This window comes from Rhinolophus sinicus, chromosome 2 (genome assembly GCF_057876585.1).
Source record: "Rhinolophus sinicus isolate RSI-liver-muscle chromosome 2, RSI-T2T, whole genome shotgun sequence".
In the NCBI taxonomy this organism is placed as follows: Eukaryota; Metazoa; Chordata; class Mammalia; order Chiroptera; family Rhinolophidae; genus Rhinolophus; species Rhinolophus sinicus.
Genome location: NC_142502.1, coordinates 141,253,624 through 141,266,897, shown reverse-complemented (window position 1 = coordinate 141,266,897; position 13,274 = coordinate 141,253,624). Strand labels below are relative to the sequence as shown.

The following is a 13,274-nucleotide window of genomic DNA, read 5'->3' as shown; positions in this document are numbered from 1 at the left end:
TTCTGTTCTCAGTGGAGCCTGCTCTCGTGGCTCCTCTACTATGAACTCTCGCTGCCTTGAACTCAAGCAGCACCAGTGGTTGGAACCATTCGCTCGGCTCTTGGAACTTTTTCAGGCTCTGTGCTGTTCCCCTGGGTCAGATGCTAAATTGTGTGATCACAGCTTCTGCCCCATTTGTCGTATTTCCCATGGTGCCCCATTGTGTGCTGTGCATATTTACGTGTATTCATTGTAAAGCATCCCAGATGGCTGCATACCCTTCGTGACCTACACTGCATCACAAGTGGCAATTTTATGGCTCTGTGTCCTGTGAAATCCCCTCAGTCCTCCCCCCACCCTCTTTTCCAAGATGGTATCTATAAAAGATGGCATTTTGGGCTCCATGCGCATGAGCAAGCTTGGAAACAGAAATAGACTCAATTGTACTAAGCAGAAAGTCGTGTTTTTTTTAATTTGCCTTAGCAGTCATTAATTGGACAAACCTTGCAGACATTTAAGCCAGGCATTTCAATTAAGCTATTATTTCTATTTGACTTCTTAAAAAGTCCAAATGTAATAAAAATTCCCATAGCTTGAAGAGACTGCAAAGATCACAGAAGGGCATGCTCAGTTAATCCTCAGGCCATCCCCACTCCCCTAGCTCCTCCTGCTATATCTAAGAATCTGTTACGATCCATTGTAAAAGCAACAACAGAATTTAGAACAAAATCCAGTGAAACTCCGCAGGGGTCAGCTCCCACTGACTTCACCGATATTCACTCAGGAGGTCAACAAGCTCATCTTACTAAATAAAGCTCATTTTGGAGTTCACAGCTATCTGAGCTTTCCTTCTGAAAACAGAAGAGGAACGTGGTTTTGTGGAAAAAAGTGTATTTCCTCAATTCATAACCTCCTTTGTCCTATGCCTTCATACTAGATTCTCACTGAGTGTGAAACTAATCAAGAGAAGAATAGCATTTTATTTAAGTGAGCTGGGTGCCCCCCACTCAGACAAAATCTTTCGCATGTTTTGAGGATAAGCTTTACTGTCTACAATTCAGTAAACCCTTAAAAATGTTTCTTGCATGTTATTTGGTATAATGTATGAGCATACATAAAATTATATATGAATCCCAGAGAGATATCTGCATAATGGTAAATTTTTATTGTAAGTTCAGACTCCATAGAACTGACATGGGTCTAGGATAATTAACAATAGATGTGGCTAACGGTTTAAAGTGTAGAGTGAAATTTAGTTAGGAAAGGTGATTTTTTTAAAAATTTTATTAGAGAACAAATATACTAAGTGCTCACTTAATGTCATCAGTAGGTTCTTGGAACTGCAGAGAAATGACATATGCTGTAACCAGTTTTACCATAGGTTAATTGATATAAACAAGAATTAAGTTTTTACAGCATCTCATCAACATTATAATGAAACGATGTTGAACAAAATAACATTAGAGGACCTGCTGTAGTTTCAAAATTCATGGGGAAAACATTGACAGTCCTGAAGGCATGGATGAGCCAGTTGTGTGTCCCAAGCTGCCTGGCCTTTCAAACTAAAAGCATTGGTCCCCAGGCTTATCCAATGTGCCTTCTGCCATCACCTGTAATAGTACATGTGGCCTTTCTGTGGAAGCCTGAGCCCTACCCCACCAAACACAGACCTACATTTTTGCCATGTAAAGGTGTCAAGACCTTTTACAAAGCAGGCCACTCTAGATGTTAGACAGGGAGACATGCTAGACCCACAGCATTTTGTTTACAAAGATAAGCCATTAAAAAAAATGGGGAGATGTTGAAATAGGCCTCCTGGGAAGGTAGTCCCCAAAGATGATGTGCTTAATAAGAAGAGGGAGGTGTTACAAGATGCAGTATATAGTCTTGTATTCAAAAGACCCTAAGATTATATTTACAGGGAAGAAGGGAGACCAATACATAACAGGCTATAATACCAGTTTATGAGGTCATGCAGAAACTGTGCCACTTATTCATTTATTTATTCAATAAATATTTCTTTTGTGCCTACTATGTGCCAGGTTAGGCACTGTGGATAAAGCAGTGAGTAAAAACAAATCCAAAACTTGCTTTTGTAGAGTTTATAGTCTAAAAAGGAAGACAATGACCAAACAATCCAAAAAATATATAATTATAAACCAGGACAAGTCCTCTGAAGGATGGTAATTTATACTAACACGTGGGTGGATATAGAACTATTTCACTGGTAAAATCACCAGGACTTAGGTGACAAAAATCCATATTGGATTTGGAGAGTGACAGAAAGAATGAGGTTAAGGAAAATTGCTAGGTTTTGTCTTCAAGAACTAGACAGATGTAATTGGTCAGTAGAGAATTAACCATCATGGGCCAGCCTGCTTCAAGCCCAAGACATCTTAAACGCAGAATACGCCCTTCACGACAAAGAAGACATTAAGAAACATGCTCTGGAAGACCTTCTGAAAGATTTGTGGAGCAAAAGGCCCTATGCTATCAATGCATAAGAGAGCCCGGTCTTTTATTAACTCACAAAAATCCTCTAACAGGAAACGGCCAAGTAAATAAAAGCTGGTGGTTCATTGGGAAAGGAGGCAGAGCAATTACCGTGTTTTCCCGAAAATAAGACATACCCGGAAAATATGCCCTCGCATGATTTTTCAGGATGATATTCCTGAACATAAGCCCTAATGCATCTTTTGGAACAATCCTTAATATAAGACCTGGTCTTATTTTGGGGGAAACACAGTAGGAAAAAATAAAATTAAGCGTGCCTATGGTGAGGGAGGGGTTCCTAATAACTCTATGCAAATATTTATAATTCTTTAAGGATTCTGGAGAAATGTCTGTATAAACTGAGAACTATATGAAAAAGGACCTTAGATTATTATAGAGTCCAAGAAAATAAACACATCTGCTGCCTCTCTTACTCCCCCAACAAAACAAGGAGATGAGCAAAAGAAACCATATCAGTAGCAACAGATCACATTTATATAGTTCTTTTTGGATTTCATACATGCTTTCCCATATATCCTTTTTTTGAAATCTGTCTGAAAGGTTGCAAGAAAATATTATTAGCCATCTTTCAGGTTTTTCTTTTTTTTTTTTTTTTTTCAGCAATTTAAGCTTGCAGGAAAAAACTATTAACCATCTTTCAGTTTTTTTCAGCAAATTAAGCATAAGGCCAGTGGTGGGTGATGGGATACAAGCATATATGAGCTATCGTCTTTGTCTGAGAGTAATAGCAGTAGTAGTAGTAGCAATAACAAAACTACAGTGACAGCAACAGTGGTTTGAGAACCAAATACATGTCATTCTCCTACGTGCTTTACTATGTTCTCGTTCTGAGAACATTTCTTGCTGCCTTCTTTTCATGAAAGGCATGTGCTGGCTGGTAGCGCAGGTTGTTGACTAAATATCTATTAATCAATCATATCTGTTTGTTCTGTCTGTAAATGAAAACCTTGTCAGATTTCCTTGAATCTCACTTTCTTCCTCACTCTCCAATATGATTTTACCACCTAAGTCCAGTTGACTTGACAAACTAATTATCTGTGCATTCATGTCTATTATTCATTTTGCCATCACACAGCCCTTTGAGGTCAGGTTTTTTTCTTATCCCCATTTTACAGAAAAGGAAACTGAGACCCAGTGCTTTAATAACTTGTCCAAGTCCAAATGGCTAGTAAGGGATAGAGTTTGGATTGGAACATAAATCTACTCAGAGCCCAAATCTATTTTTATCTGTCTCCAGAGCCCAAGTTCTTAATAATAATAGCTACCATTAACTAAGGACATATTTATCAGATTCCAGGCACTGTGCTACGGGCTTTACCTATACTATCTCATTTAATCTTCTCAACTCAACAGCCTCATGCAGTAGGTACTTTTCTTGCCTGAGGTTACACTGCTCATGAATGAGCTGCCCCAAGCAATTTGATTCCAGATCCAAGCTGTTACTCAGTATGTTAAACTGCCCCTCAAAATTGAAGTTCAGAAAAGTTAATGGATTTTGTCAATGACCGTAAGTCAGGTAAGTACAGAACCAAGGCCAGGACCCAACTCCTCACATTGGCTTATGCTTGAGGCATGTGGTATTCTTAGCCAGACGCCATTAGAGGCCAGTCATATTCTCACCTCTGATATCAGCCTGACCCTGTGTGAGTCCCTTCCATCCTACCTAGTGATTTCCCTTCAGCGATTCCTCAATGCTGTGTCCACACTTCTTCCATGGCTGCCGCTGCTCGGGTGGGGGATGGATCCTTTGCCTCCCCACCCCCACCCAGTCTTCAGTCCCTAAGTTGATCTGATGTCTGGGGAAGTTCAGACAGGCTAATTATCATAGAGTCTGGGCAGCTAATAACCAAGGGAACCCCCCAAATCCACCCAGTGCCATTGTGACCAGACATTTTGAAACCAGACATTTCAAACTAACAGAAGCCACAGTCCCAGACAAATCCTGCCCATCCCCCTCACTGATAAATTTTACTCTATTGGCTGCAATGCATCCCTTCCAGATGTTTTAAGTTAAGATTGGGAAAGCTGTGTTTTTACTGGATTGAATCACAGCGCTTGGCTGACATTTTTTGGCCCTTCATACACTCCTTAGATTTATCAGCTAATTGCAGACACTTTGAGAGAATAATACAGCATGTGTTTATTATGACAAACCTTGCTGGTGTGTCTTTGTGGTCAAAGATTCACGGGTGTTTCCTTTACTGACCCCTGGTTAAGTATTAGAGTTGGTTCAAAAACATTGATTCAGAGTCAAGAACTTACATGGGTAAAAATATTTCATTTATGTGTTTTGGTGGAGTTGGAGATGAGGACAGAAGAGATCCAATAGCTCAATTTTTATTCTTAAACTGCTTTGAAATCTTTTGTTGTGGATGATAAAAATGATTTATTAAGGGATGTCAAATGCCTTAGGAATTTTATTTAAAACATCAAAAAATAGCTTTGTGGTTGTTCTAATACCACTATGTAATAAGTTTCTCCATATGGGTTAATGCCGTTGCTCCCAGTGTGGCCTGTCTGGAGACTTGTGCCTGATGACACGTTGAAGGGGGTGGCTACTTCCCTCAGTTACAGCAACCACTGGCTGAGGTGGCCCAATGACAGTAAATTGGGGGAAGAGGGTAAACGATGATCCCAAGTCAGAATGACAATGAAGGGAACTCAGGAACTAGTGGTGACACCAGGTCCCCAGAGTCAGCTGTGTGAAGACCACTGACTAAGAGCTGAGCACCAGATGCGAATCATTCTACAGTTGGAACAGGTTTGGGGACTAGTGGGAAACTGAGGCTGCTCCTGTTTGAGGGCAAAGGTGGCTGGTAAGCCATAGGCTAAGGAAAGAAGGCAAATGCTGACCAAAAAGGAACCAATTGCTTCCTACTGTGGAATCAGGTAGAAGCTGAAAACAAATAGTGGAATCCAAGTATGAAAACACCTTTAAATTGTACAAGAGTGGGAAGCAATGTCAGGAAAGGTAACTGGCAATCTGAATTGTAGAACTGTCAAAAAAAGAAATACTGCTTTTGATGACTTTCAGGTAAATAGTTACCTAAAATACATGGTTGTGAGAGAACCTGTTTCAATGAATAGATTTTAATGTTTTCGTCATCTGCACATCAGACAAAGATTTTCTGAAATATGTTGTTCATTTCCTTTCACAATGCTTCTCTATGAGGACGCCCAGATTTCTTTCTGGAATGGGTAAATATTACCTCTTCTGAGAAACTGGCTTGTTTTTGTTCTATAGACTGAAACTCTTATAAATATTGTCTGTCCTCATTTGCTACTAGGGAGCTTAGAACTAAATCTATGAGCCACTCCTAGCAAGGAAATAAGCTAGCTTCTCACAGTATATTTTGTCTATGCTAGTCTCATTCTTATCTCATCTTCACTTTATTTTCCCGTTAATCCATATCCTCCCCTTTTGTAATTTATTTGATTGTAACTCACAATGTATGTGTCACTTAAGCTGAAACAAAGTAGCATGTATAAATAAATACATCAATGCAATTAAGTAGGTATATCCCAATGTGAAAAGATGCTTTTTCTTTTACTGACTTTAAATTTTATAATTTCACTATTAATTCTCCTAACAAATACCCTTTTCATAAATAGAGAAATGTTTTCCTTCAGCCCTCTGAACCATCTCAATTTCCAAATTAAGTAAGGTACAAATAAACATACTGCATTTGCTTGGTAAATCAACTCAGTGTCCTATACTTGTTTAAAGTGCTCGGTTGAAACTTTATAATCAATGTTCAATAATAAGATTCATAAGTGGTGGAGAGAAGTTTAAACCCCACCAGTCAGATACCTGGCTTTGGACAGAAGAAGCCTTCCTTATTGACTCCCTATGTGGTCATGAGCTTCCCCTGCACTGTCCACTCAAACCTACAAGACTCATTTGTGGAGGAAGACTACATTTCCACATAAGTAAGGTTTAGGGGGTCCTCCTGAGGAGTGGGGCACAACAAGGCAGCCTTCACAGCCCTCTCCCATCACAGCTTTCCATACTTTTCCAACAAAAAGGGAATTCTGAGTATAGTGACCTGAAAATGACCCTCTAGAACGTTGACCATCTCCATCCTGCTTTCCGGCTTTACCTGTTGTCACTCTATTTTTTCTCTGCTTTTCAAGCTCCTTTTATTCCAGCTAAAGAGGTTTAGCTATTTCTACTTTCTGACCTTTGCTCATGTCCTTCCCTCTCTGGACTCCAATCTTTCTCTTACTCCTCTCCACTTGACTGAGTCCTACCCTCAGCACCCACCTCTTCTGTGATGTCTTTCCCAGTATACCAGACTGCAGTGATCTCCCCTCAGAAATTCCATAGCTCCCACCATCTGCCCCTTCACCCTTGCGCCTACCAAATATGACCAGCCATTGTTATTTATCTTTTCAAGTATAAGTTCAATTTCCCCAACGAGCTATCAAACCTCTCCATATCACAGATTCAATAAACATCTGCCAAAAGAACAAATGAATGAATAATTCTTATTGCCTTTGGGACATCGAGAAGCATCTAACACAATGTTGGCTTATTAAGTGGTTGACATTCATGACACCAGTAAAGATGTTACTCCCCATCCACCCACCCTCTACAACATAATGTCCTTGAACTTTTCTATTGTAGTAACTAAAATCAAAGCACTACTTCTCTGTTGTAACAAAATGAGCCGTGCTTTGACTTTTTTCTTTCCTCTCTTCCTAGATTTTGAAGAAGTCCTGCATTGAAATTCTGGCAGCTGAACCATCCACTATATGTGCAGGAGGTAAATTGAAATTAAGTACTAATTGATGTCATACAGATGCTGATATTTTGAGTTCAAATCCCTTGTTTACTTCATTGGTGGGGAAGAGGGGAGGCAGGGCAGGAAGGGTGATGGTGGAAAGAGGAATAGAAATTGCTAAATAAATTTGCCTCGAGGAAAAAAAGAAAAGTAAGAAGCAACATGTCAGTTGTTTGAAACTGAAAAAGTCTGTCCAAGCTCTCTGTTTTCATGGGATTAATTATGAGAGTTTTGCAGAAATACCAGATACCCACACATCACCACCAACACCTGCTTTGAATAGTCCATCCTCATGGCAGCCTCACAGATACCAAACGATCACAGTGATCATAGGCCACCCTGAAATGTTGATATATGTAATTATTTAATTGGTGCTCGCCTCTCTCCGTAATTATTGTATTGATTTTAATTGTTCAATCTACCAGTCCTCACACAATTGTGTAGGACCATTGATCCAAGTAAAGGATCATTGTAATTTTGTCATTAATATAGGAAATCTCTGCTTATAAAAAGCATCATCCTTCTCTGAGTCACAATATTTTTTCTAACTGATCCACATTGAGGTCTTGCTATTGTTTTGTATTATAACAGATTGCCTAAAACTTCAACCACGCTGGCTCTTTTTGTATAATTCCTGACAGGTTTCTATCACTGTTTTATTTATTTAAAAAGTATTGTTAAGGAACTACTGAATGCCAGGCACTGTCCTAGGTGCTGGAGATACAGAAGGATAAAGTCTCTCCCCATGAATGTGTGCGCTCCAGAAGCTTAAATCTTTCACCATTGAGAAGTCATTGTTAATACCACCTTTCTAGTCTCCCAAAACACCAAATGCCAATTATTAATTTATCACAGGAAATACATCATGCAACCCTGTAAGCATTGAGGAAGAACGTTCAGGCTTTTTCAAATACTATCCATTTTGATTCTTTATGGAAAATTTTATTGGTATAAATGAAGTAATTCCTTAAACATTTCATTCCAGTTTCTTGGCTATGTTTTAGAACAGCTGAAAGACTTCCAAGAATTTAGATGTACTGAATAATATGTGCCAACAACAAAACATTAAGTATATATGTAAACATATAAAGTTATTAACAATACTTTGTGACTAATCAGAGATATGTGTAAATTTCCCAAAGAAAAAGCCATCAACAAATGTTATCGACTTACCTTTAAATGAATTGCCACCTGATGGCAGGCACAGATATGGCTGCCACAGGAACAGATCCAGGAGAACCTCTTTAAGAAAAAATAATTGAAAAATCTTACCTTTCCAAATTTCATGACGATGTGACCACATGAACCCAGTGCCAGGGCCTTGGATGGGGTCTTTGCAGTAAGGAGCCTCAATGGGGGTTCATTAGCTTCAAGATAAATCTGCTGCCACAACTTTTATAGTTCCTTCACTATAAAATAACTAGAAAACAGGGAGGTTCGTTAGTTGTACAATTATCCCAGTTGTGAGGAAAACCCAGACTTCTGATTGGGCAATCCTAACTGGATGCGTCGCAACGTTATAATGAATCAGAGTCTAAAGACAATGAATACACTTCTGTTAATTCATTAGCATGATCAATTTTCCCCCCTGTAGGTGTTGTGAGGACAGATAAAGAATCTTATTTCTCTCCACTTCCCACTGCCTAACAGAGTATGTGGCACTTAACAGGTGGTCAATAAATGATGACTGAATGTCTTGATTCAGATAGTCCTCCAACAAACGGTGCACTGCTTTTTTGCCTATTTGACTGTTATTACCTCTTTTCACCTCACCTTAAGAAATTATCGTACCTTTGAACTGTCTAAATAAAATGAATCAAAATTAGAAATTAATAGCCAAAGATAGAAAGAACAAAGACAAAATAAAAATAAAATCTCAACTTGGAAAATAGAAAAATATCTTTCTAAATAATTCTTGAATCAAAAATTATTAAACCTAAATCTCCTTTATCTACCTTTGAGGTATTCAAGACAATAAAAAGACCACACATATAAAATGAACATGGCACAGAAATATCAGTGTCTACAAATCTAGCAAATTCATAGATTTTAATATATTTCATATTAAATGAAAAAGAAAAATAATTAACTAAAAGATATTTTTTAAAGCCAAGGAAAGTACAAGAAAAGAAGATAAATATGCATTAATAATTTTTTTAAAGTTGTATTTATGGAAAAAATGGAGAAGTAGATAAACACTGTGCTTGCTTTCTCTTACAACGACATCAAAATTACAACTAAACTACAGAACAACCATCATTGAAAATTACCTGAAATCTAGCTAAACAGAAGTCATACAACTAAGGACACACAGAAGAAGCCAACTCAAGACTGGTATGAGGGGCAGAGACATGGAATGGGCTGCTCCCACACCCACATATGGTGGTTAAAAATCGGAAGGGATATCTCAGCTGTGGAGGTCCCTCCTGAGGAGCAAGGAATCCCAGCCCCACACCAGGCTTCCCAGCCCAGGGTCCAGTGTCAAGGAGAAAAGTCCCCATAACTTCTGGCTGTGAAACCAGAGGAGATTGTGGCTGAGTGAGATGGAGGGCGGCTGGAGTCCCAGGTGTTCTTCTTAAAGGGTCTGTGCATGGACTTAATCGCTGATGGACTCACTCTCTACGAGCTCCAGTGCTGGAGCAGCAGCTTGAAGATGCCAGGGACCGACAGAGAGGAACTGAATTGTCTGGCTTCAGGGCAAGTGCTGAAAGGGCAGCTTTCTCCCAGAAAGAAGTGCTGGCAGCTGGCAGAATCCACTGTTTCTTTGTTGAGCCCGCCCCCTTACCAAAATACAAATGCAGGGAGGCACCATATCTAAGGCTCCATCAACCTAGCTAACACTGTTTGCCCCATGCTGGTGCTTCCCTGAGAAACCACACACACACAAATTGTGGGCCTACCCAATACACTTCCAGTGGCTTTTCCATCTAAATGGCCTATCTTGGCTCATGCTGCAGACTTTCCTAAAATCTCTGAAAGGTTCACAAACCCCAAACAAGCAGCATCTTGCCTGGGCACGTCCGGTACCTCTGGCTGAGCAGCCCTAAGCCTGGCACTAGCAACAGCCAGCATTGGTTCGAGGCTTGGCCTCTCAAGACACCTCCAAACCCAGCGTGGGTGGCGGCTATCTGCAGATTACTTTGTGGCTCATGCCATGTAGCCCCAGGCAGGGCACAGGTTGTGGCTGAACTTTGCCTGCAGCAGGTCCCCTCCCAGGAGGCCTCAGGCCTGGCACGCCCAGTGGCCATCTTAGGGCCAAGCCAGAGAGCCACCTAGCCACCTCCGAGGAAGACACACCAAAAGGGCATACTGGGCAGGCATCAGAGCCCTGCTAAAGCAAATCCTGTTCTATAGTGTCAGCCCCTGCACAGTAGCTCCTCCACTGTAGTCATGGCCAGTCCTCACAACCAATCAGCCCAAGCAAGTGTCACTCCCTCCCACTCACATGCAGTTACTAATGCTCAACTACAATAGGAGGGCACACCCAACCCACACAAGGGACACACCTGGAGCACCTGGCTGAGGTGACCAGGGAGACTGCACTACTAGGCCCACAGGAGACCTACTACATAAGGCCAGTCTTCTGAGACCAGGAGACATAGCAGCCCTACCTAGTACATAGAAACAAACCTAGGGAGACAGCCAAAATGGGGAAACAAAGAAATATGTCCCAAATGAAAAACACAGAACAAAGCTCCAGAAAAAACAAAACAAAATGAAGATGAGCAATCTACCAGACGTAGAGTTCAAAACACTGGTTATAAGGATGCTCAGTGATCTCAGGGAGAACTTCAACAAAGAGATAGGAAACATAAAAATGGAGATAGAAAACATAAAAACAAACCAATCAGCAATAAAGAATACAATAACTGCAATGAAGAATACATTAGAGGGAATCAACAGATTAGATGAGATTAAATGAAGTAGAGGATTGAATCAGTGATTTAGAAGATAGGTAGCCAAAAATATCCAACCACAACAGCAAAAAGGAAAAAAAATCCAAAAAACAAGGATAGTTTAAGGGGTCTTTGGGACAACATCAAGCATATCAACATTCGCATCACAGGAGTACCAGAGGGAGAAGAGAAACAGCAAGGAATTGAAAACCTAGTTGAAGAAATAATGGTGGAAAACTTCCCTAACTTGGTGAAGGAAATAGACATACAAGCCCAGGAAACACAGAGTCCCAAACAAAATGAACCCAAAGAGGCCACACCAACACACATCATAATTAAAATGCCAGAGGTTAAAGACAAAGAAAGTATCTTAAAAGCAGCAAGAGAAAAGCAGTTAGTTACTTACAAGAGAGCTCCCATTAAGACTGTCAGCTGATTTGTCAACAGAAATTTTACAAGCCAGAAGGGGTTGGCAGGACATAGTGATGAGAATGAAAGACCTGCAACCAAGATTATTCCACCCAGAAAAGCTATTATTTAGAATCGAAGGACAGATAAAGAGCTCTGCAGACAATAAAAAGTTGAAGGAGTTCATCACCACCAAACCAAAATTACAAGAAATGTTAGAGGGACTTCTTTAAGAAGAAGAAAAAAAGATAAAAAATATGAATAATAAAATGGCAATAACTACATATCTATCAACAATTAAGAGAAAAGGCTCCGTGTCACACTTCACTTCTGGAATGGCAATTTCTGTCAAATATAAACATTACAATGTGTCCTCATCCACCTTATTCACTGGATCTGGCATCGTGCAACTGCTCATTCTTCCCCAAAGTCAAAATGACAACAAATGGTAAATGTTTTGAAATCAATTCAGGACATTGAGGCAGCCACGACAGTGCAACTCAAGACACTCACAAGAGAGGACTTCTAGAACTGCTTCAGAAAGTAGCAAGAAAGATGGGATAAGTGTGTTCAAAACGAGGTGGAGTATTTTGAGGGGGATTAATGGCAATGTGTCTTTTACTGTAATACATTCTTTTTTTATTTAAACATTCACTGTAGTTTTTTTCATACCTCATAAATGGATTAAATGCTCCAATCAAAAAATAGGGTGGCTGAATGGATAAGAAAACAAGACCTTTACTTATGCTGCTATAAGAGACTCACTTCAGATTGAAAAGCATCCACAGACTGAAAGTAAAGTGATGGAAAAAGATATTTCATAAAAATGGAAAGAAACAAACAAAAAGCTAGGGTAGCAATGCTTATACCAGCCAAAATAGACTTTAAAACAAAGTTATAACAAGAGACAAGAAAAGGACCCAGTAATCTCACTTCTGGATTCTGAAGAAACCCAAAACACTACTTTGAAGGGATATGTGAATCCTTATTTTCACTGCAGCATTGTTTACAGTAGCCAAGATATGGAGGCAACGTGGGTGTCCATCAATGGATGAACGGGTAAAGAAGAAATAGAATATATATATATAATGGAATATTACTCAACCATAAAAAAGAATGAATTCTTGCCATCTGCAACAACATGGATGGATCTAGAGGGTATTGTGCTGAGTGGAGTAAGTCAGACAGTGAAAGACAAATGCCATATGATTTCACTTACATGTGTAATACCTAAAGAACAAAATAACCGAACAAAACAGAAACAAACTCATAGACACAGAGAACATTTTGATGGTTGCCGGATAGGAAGGGCATTGGGAGAGTGGGTGAAAAGCAGGAAGGAATTTAGAAGTACAAATTTGTCGTTACAGAATAGTCATGGGGATGAAAAGCATAGCATAAGGAATATAGTCAATTATATTGTAAAAATTATGTCTAGTGTCGGATACTAGATTTAGTGGAGTGATCACTTTGTAAGTTATATAAATGTCTAATCACTGTTGTATATCTGAAACTAATGTAATATTGTATGTCTACTGTAATTGAAAAATAAAAAATTATTTTAAACAAAGGGAAAATAATTTTAAGTTACTGCAATTCAACTGATAAATTTTTCAAGAGCTATTTGCTTGGTAGAAACAGACAAATCTTTTGCAAATTCAATTCAAGGAACTTTTCTTTAAATATTATTAAA

At 39.3% G+C, this 13,274-nt stretch overlaps 1 protein-coding gene across 2 annotated transcripts in view; it reads left to right on the top strand.

Moving 5' to 3' along the window:
* The window catches only part of ANTXR1 (ANTXR cell adhesion molecule 1), a 213,916-nt gene that overhangs the window by 61,801 nt on the left and 138,841 nt on the right, over positions 1 to 13,274 (top strand). For both annotated transcript variants that reach the window (XM_019718386.3, XM_074332096.2), the window contains exon 9: positions 7,199 to 7,259. In XM_019718386.3, coding sequence (XP_019573945.2) covers positions 7,199 to 7,259 — 61 coding nt within the window. The remainder of the gene's footprint in view (positions 1 to 7,198; positions 7,260 to 13,274) is intronic.